This window comes from Neodiprion lecontei, chromosome 7, assembly GCF_021901455.1.
Source record: "Neodiprion lecontei isolate iyNeoLeco1 chromosome 7, iyNeoLeco1.1, whole genome shotgun sequence".
NCBI classification, from domain to species: domain Eukaryota; kingdom Metazoa; phylum Arthropoda; class Insecta; order Hymenoptera; family Diprionidae; genus Neodiprion; species Neodiprion lecontei.
The window spans coordinates 20123279-20141758 of record NC_060266.1 but is presented as its reverse complement, the minus strand read 5'-3'; the positions used below and the strand labels follow the sequence as shown (position 1 = coordinate 20141758).

The 18480-nt window shown below is 36.2% G+C and overlaps 2 protein-coding genes across 4 annotated transcripts; both read left to right on the top strand.

Annotated features, from left to right (window-relative positions):
• Positions 1-5135: 5135 nt before the first annotated feature.
• On the top strand, positions 5136-9953 carry LOC107220874 (mucolipin-3). Its single transcript, XM_015659642.2, has 3 exons — positions 5136-5688; positions 6412-6700; positions 7034-9953. The coding sequence occupies exons 1-3, from the start codon at positions 5525-5527 to the stop codon at positions 8495-8497; spliced, it is 1917 nt and encodes a 638-aa protein (XP_015515128.2). The 5' UTR covers positions 5136-5524; the 3' UTR covers positions 8498-9953.
• Positions 9954-11520: 1567 nt separating this feature from the next.
• Positions 11521-17329, top strand: LOC107220875 (kelch-like protein 5). 3 transcript variants are annotated; one of them, XM_046744624.1, is made up of 11 exons: positions 11887-12026; positions 12083-12525; positions 12733-12894; positions 13065-13378; positions 13472-13567; positions 13920-14109; positions 14187-14411; positions 14607-14769; positions 14868-15080; positions 15214-15391; positions 15698-17329. In XM_046744624.1, exons 3-11 carry the CDS (start codon positions 12795-12797, stop codon positions 15764-15766), a joined length of 1548 nt encoding a protein of 515 aa, XP_046600580.1. In that variant the 5' UTR covers positions 11887-12026; positions 12083-12525; positions 12733-12794; the 3' UTR covers positions 15767-17329. The 3 variants fall into 3 exon arrangements, with proteins under 3 accessions (XP_015515130.1, XP_015515129.1, XP_046600580.1); XM_015659644.2 differs by lacking the exon at positions 12083-12525 and having other exon boundaries at positions 11521-12026; positions 15214-15385; XM_015659643.2 differs by lacking the exon at positions 12083-12525 and having other exon boundaries at positions 11521-12026.
• The last annotated feature ends 1151 nt before the right edge of the window (positions 17330-18480 follow it).

The window sequence follows — 18480 nt, the reverse complement described above, 5'->3', positions numbered from 1 at the left end:
GGTGTACGTTCTGCACGAGCAAAACGGCCAACGAACAAACCCGCGGGCGCAGGACGCCTGGAAACCAGCCGCCGTCCGGGGGAAACGCGCGCAGCATCCATCCAACCCCGCGTTCAACGTACATGTAATACCGTGGCTGTGTCGTTGTGTGTGTGTAGGTGCCTACGTATTTATATACCTCAACCTACCTGCCAGCTATTCCACGGAGGGCGACTGGCTAGGGGATTCGATACCGCGGTCACAGAGACTGCGGAGCATTTCCAAAAACTAGTGCCTGACAAGTGTCGCCTTGTCACGTTTCGAAATTCTCAATACTCGGACCGATCGAATGAACTTCGTTCTAGTTTTAACGGTCAAAACTCCGGTTAGATATCAAGTTTTCCCCATAACCGAAAAAAAAATTTCTCTTCGATGACCAAAATTTTGTCCTGGGAACGATATTTCAGGGTTAACATACGTCCGACCGAATATTATTTGCATACAACCAAAAATTTTGAGTCATTTTGTAGTGAGCAAAAAACGAAATTATTTAGCAGTGTCTTAGTAAAGAGGTTTGGCACCACAATCCCGTAGATTATGTTGCGATTTAGAAATCCGATCTACGCGGTGAAATCATTTTGTGAAGATTGATAGGATGATTGTTTAATTGTTGGAAGCTGAAAAAATCATCGTGCGATTTTCATTTAAGCTACATGAATTATATGCCACGTCGAAGAATGACCAAGAAACATGCCATTGTGAACCGACAGGCTGATTCAATGGTGTCGGACCATAAATGATCAAGTTTTACCGATTGGACCGGACAAATACCTGGATTCCCTACCGATAACTGCTCGTCTTACTTCTCTCGCGAAAAAGAATTTTCAACGCGTTACAGAGACTATTTTGCCATTTCGATTAAATTTTTTGTAAATTTACGATGTAACATATTATTTGATGGCGATAATCAATTGGTAGCTCCCATGATTTCGTAAATTTGACTAATCTTTATCCACCGAATAGATTTAGCGAACAGTATGAAACGATTTAGTTGAATCTACCAGAGGATGTTCAATATTTTGATAATACCGTGAAAAAAGTATTATTTAATTAAATTGTCTGAATTAAAATCGAGATTTCGTACCTATTTATAAGTATATTTTATGCAACTAAGTTTTTTTGAAATTTTTAAGCAATCGTTCAATCAATTTTGGTATTTACAACAAAATATTGTGTTCCCACGAGAAAATTCTCTACAAAATGCATCTACAGATTGATTTCTATGAAAAAGCAACAAGTTTTCTGTCAGCGCATTCTGGGTTTTAACTATTCGAGATTTGAAGAAATCGGAACAACACATTTCGAATGATCAACAGTTTCGACGATAAAATGACTATTCAGGTTTTCCACACTTCCACGAACACGACAGTTCGGAATTACTTACTATTCGAGAATTGAATGGTTGGAAACGAGGACATTAAATTTAAACAATCGGTATGAACTTTTTGTTCGACAACATACGGAATTGAATAAGGTGTACAGGCTGAATATGCATACGGAAGTGCAACAAATTTTAGTACACGGTCCATGATTATTTTCTACCTGCGTGTATGTACATTAACCCTGAAATATTGTTGCCAGGACAAAATTTTGGTCATTGAAGCGAAATTTTTTTTCGGGTTTGTGGAAAACTTGATACCTAACCGGCGTTTTGACCGTTCAAACTAGGACGAGGTTAATTCGATCAGTCCGAGCTTTAAGAATTTCGATTTTCGACCCATGGGGTATGAAATCATAGATCATCCCTTTTGATTCGTTGACATATGAGGAGATCTGAGCTTCATTCAAGAGGCCATCATTCGAGAAAGCCATAAGTTTAATAGTTGAAGAGCAAATTGTAAATCAAAGAAACTTTAATCACCGAAATATTCATTGACGTAACAAGGAATTAATCGAGATAAATCAAATGATTGTAAGTACGGAAATCAGTATATATGTCTTGTGGTAAACGCCAAATGGTTTAAATTTATTAGCATTCTGTGAATTTCTATCTCATTGTGTACTTTTGTCAATTTCTACTTTACCAAGCGATTTTCACTGATTTACAAATCCTTATTAACATTCTAGGTGATTTCCTGCGATTCTGTCAAATTCGGAAAACACTGAAATTTACCAAAAACACGCGGAAATCATTTACAGAAATTTCTTGATAAATTGGAAATCAATGAAAACCACGCGATGAGTTAGAAATCAATAGAAATTGCTCAAAATCAATTTGACGAATTGGGCTTATTCATTTCATTTCAAAACGAACTCTTGAATTACGGTGAACACGGGTATTAATAATAGATCCAGCCCCATGAATTATCCTGCAAAGTCCTTCGGAATCCCATTAAGCCTTCAAAGTTTTAAATACATGTACGAAATCTTTTCCAAGTTCGTAAAAATCCCATTATTTGTTAAAATCCCATGAATTCAACGAAATCCGTTCAAATCTTTCAACTATAATAAAGTTTTTTAATATCAAGTCCTCCATCAACTCCAATAAATTATCCCATTTATGCAGTCTCTCAAATCCTTGGTGTCTTATGTTAAGTACCGTACGCGATTTAATGAACTCCCACAAACTCTCATGATGTCCCATTAGATTTTACGAAATACCATACATTTCGGTAAAGGTACTGCTTCGCTCCGATTTCACTTAAAGTTTCTAAACGTCATACGATATTTGGAATCGATGAAAAATTAACAACTCGGATTCAAATCAACATGATGTTACTCATTTTTTACAATCAACAACAGTGATGGAAATTAATTTTACATGTTCTCTGTAAGAAACTGATTTTTATTTTAGTTTATTCTACTTCTTCTTCTTTCTATACTCATACTGATCTCCATAGAACTGAAACTAATCGTAAGTTTCAACAAATTTTGCCACTGCGTTTTAAATATGTAACGATAAATCAAGTATCGAATTGACAGATGTTATTTTTTTTTTTTTGCACAACTCATCTATAAATGACATTAAGAGTGAACCATTGATATTATAGATTACGATCAGCATAAGATCAAGAGTGGTGATTTTTGACGATATCGTTCTCACGTTTTTTCTCACCTCCTCACAGATATCTGATGCTTCATTTCTGACTAATTTGCATTCTTGTTGTTATTATTGTTCTTGCTACTATTATTTTCGGTATGTTATTGGATAAACAATTATTTAACGGATTACCATCGAGGATTAGGCATTACATGTATTCACCCTCGTTGGTGGTGTAGGGATGATTTATCGACTGAACGACTACACACCGTATCAGGGGTGATGAAATATATCTTATGATGCTTATAAATGTACCCAAGCAGGGTCATTTTTTTCTACCGACCCTCTGACCCCACTATCTGTTGCTTCTAGCTTATTAAAAAAGGTGTGAAAATTTACGAGGGGTGCATCGATCGACTAAAGTAGAGGATTAACCATTTCAGTAAGACAAACCGTTACATCAAGACTGAGAGTCACATTTTTTTTTTTCAATATTTGAACCATGTGCGAATCTTTTTAAACTATTTTCCGACCTTTAACTAGGCTTTCGAAATTTACAAACATTTAAATACAATATCTGTTCAACAATATAATACCAGAACATTACTTTATGAAATTTTTCATCATCTCATTTGGCAATATCACAATATATTTTTGTAAAAAGCAGTATTGAATTCTTCTCTATTCGGCAATAAAAACAATTTCCGGTCGAGTTTCAATACTTGGTCGAATATTATACTCATACAATGACCGCAACATTTCATTCGGAACAATTTAATCGGAGAAAACAGATACGATAATTCTTAAATCTCTTGTTCGAGATTTTTTGGTACAAAAATGTCAGCTATTGGTTTACAAAAAAAAAAAAAAAATACAAAATGTATCCCGATGTCTCAATACAAATCATAAGTACGCACAAATATAGGGCAGCATAATCAGCGTTGAAAAGGATTAATCTCGACTTTTTCTTCCTTTGTCTGTCTTTCCTGAATTTGCTTCAAAGTGAATTAAACTCACAAAATGCAATTGAATATGCAAATATACATTGCGAGGAGAATTTCAACAGCAATATCATACAAATCAATATCCACCTTGGGTTAATATTGCAACCATCAATTCAATACGACTTTCTTTTACCAAATTGGTGAAAATTATCTATGCAACCTAATTCGAAAACTGAACAGCATATTTACAATGCCATAAAAAATCACGGACATGTTACTTTTTATCATTCCTCTTCACTCTTTCACTCCCTCTCCACGTCGACTGCCGACACTAATTTGCGTGCTACGAATACCGGTAAGAGTCAGTTAGGTAGAGTCGATAGTGCAGAAAACTCGCACGTTTCAGTGTTAATTTCACTTTTCACATTTCCCACCATCCGAGCATTGTGATTAGGTTGCAAGGTTTAATCAACCAATCAGAATGTTTGGATGGTGGAAAATGTGAAAAGTAAAACTACATAATCGACCCATTGGTGTAACATCCGACCGTAATGTTCGTATATTTTATTCTTTATTACCATCACTGAACACCAACGAATCTATTTCGAAGTCTGTTGAACCTGTTGAAAGCTGGTTATCAAAATTTTCTCAGGAGTAACAATCTGGATGAATTTCGAACATACCGAAACCAGAGAGCCGAAACTAGCTCCCAGTGCTGTCAACAATCTACCTCTGTCCTAGGGAATTTTTAGCGCTGCCAGATAATTTCGGAACGCAGCCCAAGTATACCGTGCGATTCCCGCGTTAATTTGAAATGGTCCGATTAATCTCGAATTTCGAAATTTTTGTTCAACTCTTTCTTGCTTGTATTTCGATATGTAATTCTAGAAAATACAGCTGTATCTATGAAAAATGTTTTACAACCAGAGTTAATGGAAATTTGGAAATTAACCGTCCGAAAATGATTCGAATACATGATAACCTACTCCGATGTCCTTTCACAAACGCAAATAATATAATTTACTCGGTTCTATTGTTCAACTACATAATTCACAAATCCTACAGGCCATACTAACGACAGCGCAGTCTGCCTGTGAGGCCCCGAATTATTTACCTCGGCCGCCAAGTTTAGACATGGCATATGCCTGATATGAATTGTGTCCGTGCGCACTATCGCACACACTATCGGTGCTTTCACGTTGCTGAAAAAACAACTGTATGCATAGTAAACGCCTACATAGATAGAGAGAGGGAAGGACGAAGTGAATAGTGTGTCTCGAGGTCGCGTGGGTGTCGGTTGATCGCGATAATTTCGTAACGTAATCTCGAGGAGAAAATGCTGTGGCGATGATCGAGTAGACGAGTGTATTTTTGTGTCAGTCCGTATGGTACCTCGCGGTGAATAAGAGTTTTAAAATCTAGAAAATATATTAAAAATAAATCACCGCTGGATGAACGTAGGGACAACAATCCTCCGCGCGATATAATCGCCCTGGTTCATCTCGGCTGGCCCGCTGCGTCTGCTGTCGTTCACCAACCGCGGGCATCTAGTACCAGGAAAATGGCGGAGGGGTTGACAACGTCGGCGACGACGTCTTCTCGAGAGAAGAAAAAAAACAACACAACGGGCAGCAACAACGTTTTGCGAAACAACAGTTGGAGCCACGGTGATGACAGCGGGGATGACAGCGACTTGCTGAACGGGAATGAAAATGATCAGCCGAGGTTGGATCGAATTCTATTATTTTCCCCACTTTCTTTTGTTTCGTGAAAACGACCGCGCGACAAAGAAAACAAAAACAAAAGACGTTGGTGTTTCTGTTTCGTTCCTAATTTCAGTACAGACGAAAACCGCCAATTTTATCGTACTTGAAATATGGAACGTTAATTTACGTGGAGAAACTACGAACAATATAACCGTCGAGCTATTCGCGATAGAACAAAGAGAATGACAAGCTTGAAGTTAGTAACCTTATCGTAACGGAACATTGGGAAAAAATAATTTTTTTATTTTTACAATGATTTTGATGCAACTAAGACTGCAGAATATGAGTGCGTGTTTTCTGTTATTATATGAATTTCAAACAGTTCCAAAATTGCAAGATAAAACTTTCACCTCGGCATGAATCATTGCAATAACGTTACTAACTTCAACATGATTGAGAATGAGATTCAAATATGCTTCTCCGGTATAACGATTGCCTTATATTCTTTAATTTTCTTCATTGCCCCCCAAAACTTTGATAGTTCAGACAAACGAATTTTGTGTTCATATTTCATTGCTTAAAATGTCACGATATTGGATTATTTTTATCAAAACTACATCTTTTATGTTGTATAGTTTTGTTTAAAAGCGATCAAAGAGAAATAATGAAAGAGTTATTTCAATTTTGTCAATAAGAAATGTCTCACTTTGTTGTATAATTTCATGAGGATTTCTTTTTGCAGGGCCATGCAATCGAGTCCGCGACCGAGTCACCACTTCTATAGTTCGATGACTGCGGCGGAGAATATAATGCGACGCAAGCTGAGATTCTTCTTCATGAATCCTATAGAGAAGTGGCATGCCAAGCGTAGGATACCGTACAAATTTATTATCCAAGTGATCAAACTAATACTGGTCACGGTACAGCTATGCCTTTTCGCTCACAACAATTACATGCACGTCAATTACACATGGGATAACCGAATTGCATTTTCACACCTGTTTCTAAAGGGATGGGACAACACTCAGGAGGTGTGTGAAAATTAAAATCAGGAAAATTGGTACGAGTCGATGCAATGCCAGAGCCATTTTTATCAAACTGAGACTGTCCTTACAGTTTTTATAATTTGCGGTAATCAAGGATTAGACCATTGCTATGTGATCATCACTGATTAACGATAAGGAAAATAGAAACCCCCAATATTCGTTTACAACACTATTTTTATTTTCATTTTATTAAATTCGCAACTATGACCGACTGTGTATTTGCGCTGTTCATTTAAGTCAACTCGTACTGATCCCTTACAATAGAATTACTAAAAAATCAATGCAAATAAAACTCATCCGCACGATTCTTTTTTCCAGGTTGCCGCCTATCCGCCGGCAATTGGCCCACTTGCGCTGTACAGACAAGATGAATTTTTTCAGACGATAGATTACGCCTTGAAAGGTTACAACAACCTAAGCAACGCGATAGGCCCTTATTCTTATGTAGCTGAAGATAACTCGATAGTACCAGTTCAACTGTGTCTTCACCGTTACAAAGTGGGAAAGATATTTGGCTTCAACGAGAGCTACGTCTTCAACAGCGAAATCGTAGAGAAATGCTTCAATGTGACACACAATCTATCCAAAAGTTTTGAGTCCCGTAAATTTTTCCAAGAAAAACAAGAGCCCATCGATTTCCCTGCGTTAGTGAGGGCGTATTTGAAGTTTGCCATTAAAACTGTCAACTTCAAAGCAGCTGGAGCAATTACACCGCCTGATTGCTATCTGTTCAACATTACGATTGATTTTGACAATCGAGATCACGATGGACAAATGCTTTTGTCTTTGGACGCGGATCCGATAAGACTGCGTTGCAAGGAAGATGCAACTTACATAATGGATAATGAGATTGAAATGAAGCTGGGAACACTTCTGAATATGCTGGTAATCATTGTTTGCACGATATCGCTGATTCTCTGTTCGAGAGCAATATGCAAAGCACAGCTACTCAAGTATGAAACTGTAAGTTTCTTCCAAAACACGTATGGCAAAAAGCTGAGTGTTGAAGGCAGGCTTGAGTTCCTCAATTTATGGTACATCATGATAATCATCAACGATCTATTGATCATAATGGGATCCGCTATCAAGGAGCAAATTGAGAGAACACACTACGGAGGCGATCAGTGGAATACCTGCAGTGTTTTTCTCGGTACCGGTAATCTTTTGGTGTGGTTCGGAGTCCTAAGGTATTTGGGATTCTTTAAAACGTACAACGTCGTTATACTGACGTTGAAAAAGGCTGCACCCAAAGTAGCCAGGTTTTTAATTTGTGCAATATTGATATACGCTGGTTTCACTTTCTGCGGCTGGCTAATCCTTGGCCCGTATCACCTGAAGTTCCGCTCTTTAGCTACAACGTCGGAATGCCTCTTTGCCCTGATAAACGGTGACGATATGTTTGCAACATTTTCAATAATGTCGTTCAAATCGCCCATGCTCTGGTGGTACTCAAGGATATACCTATACACGTTTATTTCACTCTACATTTACGTGGTTCTAAGTCTTTTCATATCCGTGATAATGGATGCTTACGACACGATAAAACTCTACTATCGCGACGGTTTCCCAAAGAGCGATTTGCAATCCTTTGTCGCCAGTTGTACAGACGAGGCGTCGAGCGGTGCATACATGTCAGAGAACGAAGAATCTGAGAATATCACAGAATTGTTCGACAGATTTTTTTGTTGTCGTAAGAAACCGTATTCCAGTTTTGACGAATCGAGCACAGGCAGCAGTTCTGCCAAGTCAGAAACAGTTTGCAACACAGCTATCTGTATATAGTAAATTAATAAATTTTCAAAGATTGTGCAGAAAATACGGATCGTTGCCAGAAACTAAATTCTAGCAATCACGGTATTCGAAATTAATAGACGACATTTACTTCAACTCTAAACATACTCCGCAGATTTTGCTCATGATATATTATCGCATTTACCAATGCACTGTACGTAGATAATAGTTAGTAACAATTGGTACAGTGGACGGGTGCTATATCAATGTTATACATTTATTATCATACCAAATTATTACCAACGATTTGATGTGTATACAGCATACGTTATAATTGTATACACTTAACAGATTTATGTATACGTTTTTTATTCTGTAGTTTGTTATTGAAAGCTTTTTACAGTTTATAATTCGCGTTGCTCAAGTTTCCGTTTACTTAACAATCCCCAATATCGATAACATTCATTGAATAGAATGTTCGCCGAATCAAATCGCACAATTGATTCCACTTGTTATGGTTGCTACCATTTATTATTATGGATTAACAAACAAGTGCCTCGCTCACTTTGTGTACAATTTGTAAAGAATAAATCAGTGGCTGTATTTGTATTTTAAGACTTGTATATAAATTAATCTACTTAGTTGGAGACGGAAAGCATTCTCTTCATTTTGTATTTCGATACGAAATCAAGAAAAGATATCTTTGCAAAGTATTCGTTTTAAGCGTGTAAATAATATAACTGATATTGTAGCATTAAAATTTCAGAAACTAAAAAGGGTATAAAAGTCTGTATAATTTATAAATAAATAAATAAAAACGCCTAGCTATAACAAACGCACGATTAATTCATAGCTGGCTAAGTTGTGATACTGATGATCGTGTTTTGCAAAGGCAAAAGAATGGATTCAAAACTAGTTCGCCCTAGCTAAAAATGTAGATTGCTTGAAAAAAACTCAAACCGTTAATCTAACATTGTACACCCTATACTATACTATATTTGCTATAAATATATCAATATGTATCATATGTAAGTAGAGCAATGTCAACTATTGTCAATGACGGTAAAAATAATTCATTAAACATACACTGAAGAGGAAAACTTCCAGCGAAATTACCTTCAGAATGAAATTACTTTATAAAAAAATACACCAACTTCGAAAAAGTTGCTTCTTCACTAATTGCTTGAGTTAAACAATGAAATTTTAAATTCATGCGATTTCTTGTATAAACCCTATTAACAACTTTTTACTAGCTAATAGTTTGTAACTATTAATATTTCACAAGATGCATCTAAGGTGATTCATTTTTTTAATCGTAAATTTTTTTTTTTTTTTTATATATCAAAAGTCTTATTCTAAAATAGTACTTGAGATATTGATACTTCATTGCGCATCTAAAGAAATTAATAACCACTCCCAGTGCGATTAATTGGTGATCGTTCAATTTCACAAATAGCCACGAATCTTCAGACCTAATCCCAAATATATTATAATCAAGTAATTATGCGATACGCCTATTTTAATTTTTATTCCCTCCAGAATTCGTTTATGAACGCTTTATGCATTAGCTTGAATCGGTATTTAATTAACCATTAATCTAATAACGCCAATCAATTGCGCAGTTAATTCACTTTTCCAATACCCGCAGCAGTTTAGATAATACCTAATATTGCTGATTGTAATTATTTTGCCACGTTATTATACACATGTACCCAAGCAGCTAGTTGGCATTCATGAATTGTGAAGATAAAAACCAAACTGTAGGAATGTTTATCTTCATCATATACATATATACTTACACGCAAGTGATAAACTCATGACAATAATAATTATATCACCGTTATGGTTATTATTATCTAATATCTTTATTTGCATTGTTTGCTGACTTCTAAGTTCTCAATAATTCAGCATTTTCACCAGCATTCGTTCAGCAACAGTGACGTGAAAATCTTGGAAATCAGAAAAATTCTGTCTTCCTATTACGAAATGACGGTCACGATAGCCGTTGTCTGATTTTCAGGGTATTTATATTGTTGTCAATTTTTATGGACAAATGTTCCCACCCTGCTTCCACTTTTTTTTTTTTTTTTTTTGCTAATAAAGCAGTTCGTATCATGTCAGATAAGGCAAAAACCATATATGTTTAAATATAAACACCATAAATGTGCCAAAGAAATTGTTTTCTATTACGTTACCCATGTATTTGTAAAGTTATTACTGAATTAAAAAGTGTGCGTGAATTATACTGATTGAAATCTCATTTATCACCTTCTCCCTCTTATTACATAATTTCAATTAGCAAGAAGATAAGAGACAAATCAACTGTAATGATTCGAATCCTTTGTTTTAAATATGAATCCAGTCCACGATGCTGATGAAATTTGAAAATCGAAACAGCTGTAAGTTTGTTATTTTTCAATCTTCATTAAGGAGCCAACAAAATCTACAGAAAAATTCACATGTTGTCTCGATCAATTTCAGTGATGATTGAACAAAAATTGCGTTCTTATGCACCCAAATTAGATATCTTCAATCAACAAACTTGGCGAAAAAGAAAATAACAAGTATGTTAAAAATGTCCATCAATCTACCTATAGTTAGAAATCGGGTCATTGTACAGATTATTAAACAACCTAGTATTACTGAAAAATTTCATGAATTTGCATCAGCCGAAAACACTGTAAAATGGGATAACTTTTTGAAAATTGTGCCAAATTCGTTTCACGTTCAAATTTCCCGGGCAAAAGAAAATCCTATTTTTTGCGGAGGTTTGACGCATGCGCAATAAAATACGATGGCGTCAATTTGGGGGTTAAAAATTCGCGATCTATAGTGTCAAACGAGCATTAACAACGCGGCTGTCAAATTAAAGCAGAAGCAAATTGACAGCGTAACATCACCGTTGACCGTGATTTTAACAGAATGAAACCGGGCTACTGATATAAAATAACTTTTTTGAAAATTGTGCCAAATTCGTTTCACATTCAAATTTCCCGGGCAAAAGAAAATCCTATTATTGGCGGAGGTTTGACGCATGCGCAATAAAATACGATGGCGTCAATTTGGGGGTTAAAAATTCGCGATCTGTAGTGTCAAACGAGCATTGTTTACAACGCGGCTGTCAAATTAAAGTAGAAACAAAAAAACAGCGTAACATCACCGTTGAGTGTGATTTTGACAGAACGAAATGAAGCAAGCCCGCCCGATATTCGAAACTGATAATTAAGTCTGGGAAAAATATCGGAGATTATTTTAAACACGTGCAGCGACGATTACCTCGTTGTGTTTTTTGTTGGTTTGTTTTAATCGCGAGTTTTTTTAATTAGAAAATCCGCAATAATGCCGACAGCCCGTTCGAACAAAGGCGATCCGGAGATCCGTTTGAACAAAGCCGATACGGAAATCCGTTTTTCACAAAGAGAAGCATCGACGAGTGAGCAGAGCATATCCAGCATTGTGTCAAGCATTTCGATATCACAGGATGAAAACTTCCGGGTTCTCAAACATGCCGAGAATAGCCTCAAAGTTATGGATTCTTACTTCCAGAAGCAACAGCTCACCGATGTCACTTTGGTGGCAGGTAAGCCTGATGATCAGGCAAAGGAGATAACGCTCTTTATGTTGTTTTTTTTTCAGGCTGTATGTTTCAGCACTTCGCTTCTATCACAATACGAATGACGAATAAGTGTTAAAAAGCACACGTGAAAAACTCTGACCAATGTTGAAAATTAAAGAAAGAACTACACGTTCATTCAGCAACAGTGATGCAGGAAACCTTGAAAAGAAGAAAAAATTGTATCTAATCTATTTCAAGAAACTACTTTCTGAATGACGGAGAAGCGAAAAAAAATCATCCAGAAAATTCATTACACAAAGGAAATTTCAAATTTAGTTTCAAATATAAGCTAAACTAAAAGTTTTTCATATCTTTACATCAATTGTAAAGATAGATAAAAAATATAAACACAGAATAACCAGAAAAATCATGTTGCAAGGAGACTTGCAAACTCAACTGTCTCATGGTTTCATTTCACAATGTTAAATAGACAATTGCAGCCTACAACATAAACTATGCCAAAGTATAAACCAATGGAATAAAAACAAAAACATTAATAACGGTTTCCTCAATATCTGTCCGATAAAAGTTCATTACGATACAAATTTTAAATGCATCTTCACGATTTAGAGGACATCAGAAAAAAATTATGTAACAAATTGTATAGGAAAACGTACCAAATACATTGTTCCATGGAAACTTTCAATATTTGTCTTTGTAATATTTCCAGGCAACAGACGAATTCCTGCGCATCGTCTTGTTCTGAGCGCTGGCTCAGAATATTTTGCAGCAATGTTTACAAGCACCCTGAGAGAATCGGCACAGCATGAAATCGAGCTGATGGGAGTTGATGGAGATGCGCTCTTGGCACTCGTCCAGTACTGTTATACCGGTAATGAAAATTTAATTTGTATACGAGCGGAGTAAGGTCAAAAAGACTTGAACAGAGTTAATCTTAGAATCGTTGAGCCAGCAATCTAAAAATGGTACAATTTCCTCATAAGTTTCCCAATGTTGCAAGTTTATCAAAGATATTAATTGAATTTTATTTATTTCTAACAGGATGCATAGAACTGCGAGAAGATAGCGTCGAAACACTACTCGGAACTGCATGTCTGCTACAATTGAATCCGGTGGTGAAAGCCTGCTGTCACTTTTTAATAAAACAACTTCACCCAAGTAATTGTCTCGGTATAAGAATGTTCGCCGATACTCAAGGCTGCGCGCATTTATTAAGCGTCGCGCACGCCTACACGACAGAACATTTCATGGAAGTAATAAGCAATCAAGAATTTTTATCCCTATCCGGTAACGAAGTCGCTAAACTTTTGGAATCCGAGGATGTAAACGTTCCGTCGGAGGAAACGATTTTTCACGTACGATTAAAAAATACAAATACACTTTTATCTACATAATTTTTAAAAGTCCTTTACCTTTAATAAAAATATTTCCTTTTTTTTTTCTTTCAGGCTCTAATGACATGGTTGCAACATGATCCTGATAATCGGTGCAAGGATGCAAGCAAGTTACTAAGCTATGTTAAACTGCCGCTACTATCGCCTGCTGTAAGTTCAAATAAATTGATATTGCCCGCCCTTCAAATTTGAATGAGAAACTTTGAATTACTTCTGTCGTTTGCAATGCCAATAAATTTTTGGTGTTTAGTAAACGGTCTAATCCGTACCATACAAAACTCTCTTCCACTTTTATTGTATTTAACTGTGGAAGCTACCGATCACTGATGGATGATTTCTTCGGAATTTTAAGTCACTGCATTTAAAGAGGCTATCAACACAAGTCGAGACGCACCGTTCATTAAAAAATTGCCTCTTTCAAAATCACATGCATCTTATATCGTCCTTTACGCATCGCCTAGAACTCACTACTTACAGTAATCTCCTTTAATTATACCCTCAGTTCATAACCGACAACATTGAAAGCAACGAAGTATTCAGAGACCAAAGAGCTGCTCAAGATTTAGTCATGGAGGCTTTGAAGTACCATCTACTACCTGAACGCAGACCCTTATTGCAATCCGGTCGTACCAGACCTCGAAAAGCGACTGTAGGTTTATTGCTGGCCGTAGGAGGAATGGACGCTAACAAAGGTATCAATACCCGTATCGATAATTGTTGCAAAAATGATTTTACATCGACTTAATCTAATTTCTCTATGTATATCAAGGTGCTACATCTATTGATGCATTCTCACTGAGAGACAACGCGTGGAAAAACTTGGCAAACATGAGCGGAAGACGTTTGCAATTTGGTGCTGCAGTTGTTGAAAAAAAATTACTAGTCGTCGGAGGAAGGGATGGTCTCAAAACTTTGAACACCGTTGAGTGTTTCGACTTTTCTAGTTTAATTTGGAACACTTTGCCACCAATGAATACGCATCGACATGGATTAGGTATGACATACAGACTTTTTGCCAACTGGCTTCAAAGGAACGGCAAAGAGAAATTTGCAACGAATACTGAAACAATTTATATGAATAACTCTAGAGTTCTCTCAGAAATCATTTTCAATATAGATTGAGAAGAAATTTTGTTCTAAGAAAAATTATCCGACAATAACGAATGACAACTATTTCTTCCTGATCAAGGAGTCGCGGTATTAGAAGGACCTTTGTATGCTGTCGGAGGACATGATGGTTGGAGTTTTCTAAATACAGTAGAAAGGTGGGATCCAGCAGCGCGCCAATGGAGTTACATTGCCCCCATGTCGACGCAACGATCGACGGTTGGCGTAGCAGTGCTGAATAACAAGTGAGTGAAGTTAATCGACTCTTCTCGCGATTGTTAATTCTGATTTCCCAACGAAATGTTAATCATAATCGTCATTCCTACTGTTTTGTACCTTTCAGGCTATACGCTGTAGGTGGCAGAGATGGTAGCTCGTGTTTAAGAACAGTGGAATGCTACGATCCCCATACAAATAAATGGACACCATGCGCTCCAATGTCAAAACGCCGAGGAGGAGTTGGCGTAGGTGTTGTTAACGGTTATCTTTACGCTTTAGGAGGACACGACGCACCTGCAAGCAACCCCAGTGCGAGTCGATTCGACTGCGTTGAGAGGTGAAAATAAATCAGAAGTTATGAGCAATTGTTTATTAACTGCAAAGACCACTTTTTGGATTTATCCCGACCAGCGCCACTATTCGGCAAGTTCAAAAGCTTTTAAAAAAAGTAAAACTGTATTGTCAAATAGGTACGATCCTAAAACCGACACGTGGACGATGGTGGCAGCAATGAGCGTAGCCAGAGACGCAGTTGGCGTTTGTGTACTCGGCGACAGGCTTTTAGCTGTCGGTGGATACGATGGTCAACAATATCTTACTCTGGTTGAAGCTTACGATCCTCATCTAAACGAATGGCAAGAGGTAAATGTATGGTCCTTTTTCTTTCTCTCTACGTGTTACACTTCATTCAGCTTATTTCATACATGGGGGAATGGATTCTGACATGGCCAACTTTTTTGACAAGTCAGCTACGTTAACAAGGCAGATTCAGGGTGGAGTGCCACGGTCGGGCCAGCTGCTTCAGGCTGAACTGCATTGCCGACGTAGCTGTCTTGTCGAAAAAGTTAGACACCTCAGAATCCATTTTCCCCACATATAAACTATTCGTTGCAGTCATTCTGAGAAATATGTCAAATTCGAAATAATTATATTACCGATATGATTGATTTTTAGGTTTCACCATTAAAAATGGGCAGAGCAGGACCCTGTGTTGTTGTCAAAAATCTAATTGGAAAAACTTAAAAAATGTTCAATGTGAGAAGAGGTCAAATGGTATGCTTTATACGGGAAGATAGTAAAATTAGTATAATTTCAAATCAGTATTCAAAACATCACTCAATTATAGAACTGATACGATCTGACGCAGCTGTAAATTAAAATTAATTTATGAATCTGATAAAATACGTTTGGTGATAGAAATGAATCGATAATTAGAGATGTCTTATCGATTTGAATATGCACTGTATTCACGTTGAAGAAATTGTATCATATGCGTGATAAAACACACAATACGCTAAAATATCATGAAGTGAAAGAATTTCGGAGATTTGACGCTATTATATTTGGTAACTTTCAAAAGCCTGATAAGCACCAATAAAATTGAATCCTGCGTCAATTTTTCAGTGTTCAAAAAGCGCTGTGTTATAATTTGGTAGCTGTAATGGCAATTTTCGCTAATGTAGTTTTTAAATGATTAATAGTAACGAAGTCTGGATGATAATCATGTGTAAAAGATAATTCAGAATCCCGATTACCGTGTTTTCTTAGATCTTTTCAAATATCGAAATTATTCTGAGCTGAGTATTAATGTCAGTTTTAAGATTTTTCTAAACATATTTCCGTATTTTTGTAATTCCAGATATTATCACATAGAGTATTTTAAACTAGAGACTGCTTCTAAAGAGGATCAGTTCTGCGTATTATGATAGTTGCTAGTCTATTTGAATTATAAGGAAGAACTGAGCAATTTTTCTCGGTAGGATACTGTTAAGGTAAATCATTACAAGTTTAGTTCATAGACAATAAGAAATTACATCACTTCAATCTCTAAACAGTTAATTATTTCCATACGATTAACAATCCTAGGTGTAAAGGAAAATTAGAAATTTTTTGTTTGCTATAAATTTTCTCAAAGTATTCTAAACAAAGCTATTTTATTTATGAATTGTTCAATCAAATAACGAAAAGGTATCTAGTACTGAAACTGTAACCTTTTGAGAATATGCATTCACCCACACGTGTCACAAGAGCTTCAGCTCTGTTTTTCAATAGTGGAATAATTGAAAAATAGTTGTAAGATTTATTGATGTTATAACGATTTATTGTACTGTGAGTTTTTTTAAAAACATTTCAAGAGCTTTTCTCTCGTTTTTATACTTTTCATACTTTACTTTTAAATCATGACAATTTTTTATTGAGTTTAGTCAATTACTTTACGCATACTTGCGTTAGAAAGAAACTGAAATAAGTAAATGAGTTGCTATTTACAATCAATGATCGATAATAATTTAATCCCTACGACGACTAAAGATATCGAATCATTAATTGGCTTTACTGCCTGCCAACTCAGTATTCTATTGATGAAGTTTATAAAAATTTTAGAATAATTTCAAATATGTGTGCATGTGTGCATACACAGCGGCCAAAAAAACATTCCTGTTCGTTATTATCCTTGTAGTCGATTGTATAGAAACAATTTGTATCGATTAAGAAGGCCTTCTCTGTGTATATGCATAATATATGGAAGATGTATGTAAGATGTGTTTGAAATAACAGTGGATTTTTAATAAAACGTTTTTTCATTCATCTCTGGGAACGCTGTTTTTATTTCTACCTCATTCACATGATAACTATATTCCTGTCATTGCTGAGAATTCCCCGATATTTCCATTATCGCAAAAAAATAAATAAAACAAACCCCTCCCAAAGATTCGAGCAATTACCTTGTTATTCGTTGGATGTGAAACGCTACATACGTAGAATACTTGCATTTCTCTTCGTACAGGAAATTCTAACTCAACTTGTAGAAATATTTGACAGATCTCTCTGCTGAATAACAAAAAGTGTTTGCGATCTAACAAGATGGAAAATTTGATTGAGGTCTCGCTTGGACTCATAAGCCATTCATAAAAAATTAAAAACTTTTATAATCAAGTCGACGAATCTCTTTGTGATACTTACTAACATCTGCACGACGCTTTCGTGTTGAGAGTAAAAACTGGGAAGTTATCGTGTCGCCGCATACACGTTTATAATTCGAACCTAACTCGACTGTGTTTTACTTTACTCACGCGTATATCGCATACGAAACGCGGTTGCCAAGCAACGCGGTTAGAGAGAGAGAGAAGACCTGTGCTTACTTAGGCCAGATTTTCACGGGCAGCAAAATGCTTCGGCAGACAGATTTCGCCGTTTCGTAGAAATATTGAAAAAATGAAGGTCGCTTTCAAAAAAGTTACATCGTCAACGACCTCCAGTTGGGTTTAACAAAGAAAATTAAAGTTTTGAGTATGGTTATGCTATTGTTGTCAATATAAAGAGTAAAGTGAAGATTCTTACCTTATATTAAGTCGTCAATTCCGGGGCTCTCTGTAGCAATAGCAGTGAACGTAACTAGTTCCGTAATATTGTCATTCTTCACTTCTTGCAATAAACAAAACACCATCACCTTCAACACTGTCACCCGAATTTTTTTTGTTATTGTTTTATACGGAAGCGAAGAACGAAAGATCGCAACATTAAAAATTTACATTTGGAAGTTTTCCATTGCAACTTACGTGCCTGACGAATTCACTCTACGATCTTACAATGTCCTTGAATCCAAAATCCAATGCAAGGTGAACATACGTAGCACGAAGCACGTTCAGATTCGATGATATTGTAATATCATCAGTATTAAACTCCGCACACATTTCACACGTTTATTTCGTTTCAGAAAATTAAAAATTACGCCAAAC

Bases quoted from the DNA above. Each gene is read 5' to 3' on its own strand.
- LOC107220874 (XM_015659642.2), top strand. From the start codon at position 5,525: ATGGCGGAGGGGTTGACAACGTCGGCGACGACGTCTTCTCGAGAGAAG. The intron at 5,689-6,411 runs GTTGGATCGAAT...TTCTTTTTGCAG, and splicing joins AATGAAAATGATCAGCCGAG to GGCCATGCAATCGAGTCCGC. The intron at 6,701-7,033 runs GTGTGTGAAAAT...TCTTTTTTCCAG, and splicing joins GATGGGACAACACTCAGGAG to GTTGCCGCCTATCCGCCGGC.
- LOC107220875 (XM_015659643.2), top strand. From the start codon at position 11,786: ATGCCGACAGCCCGTTCGAACAAAGGCGATCCGGAGATCCGTTTGAAC. The intron at 14,110-14,186 runs GTATCAATACCC...ATGTATATCAAG, and splicing joins AGGAATGGACGCTAACAAAG to GTGCTACATCTATTGATGCA. The intron at 15,392-15,697 runs GTATGGTCCTTT...ATTGATTTTTAG, and splicing joins ACGAATGGCAAGAGGTAAAT to GTTTCACCATTAAAAATGGG.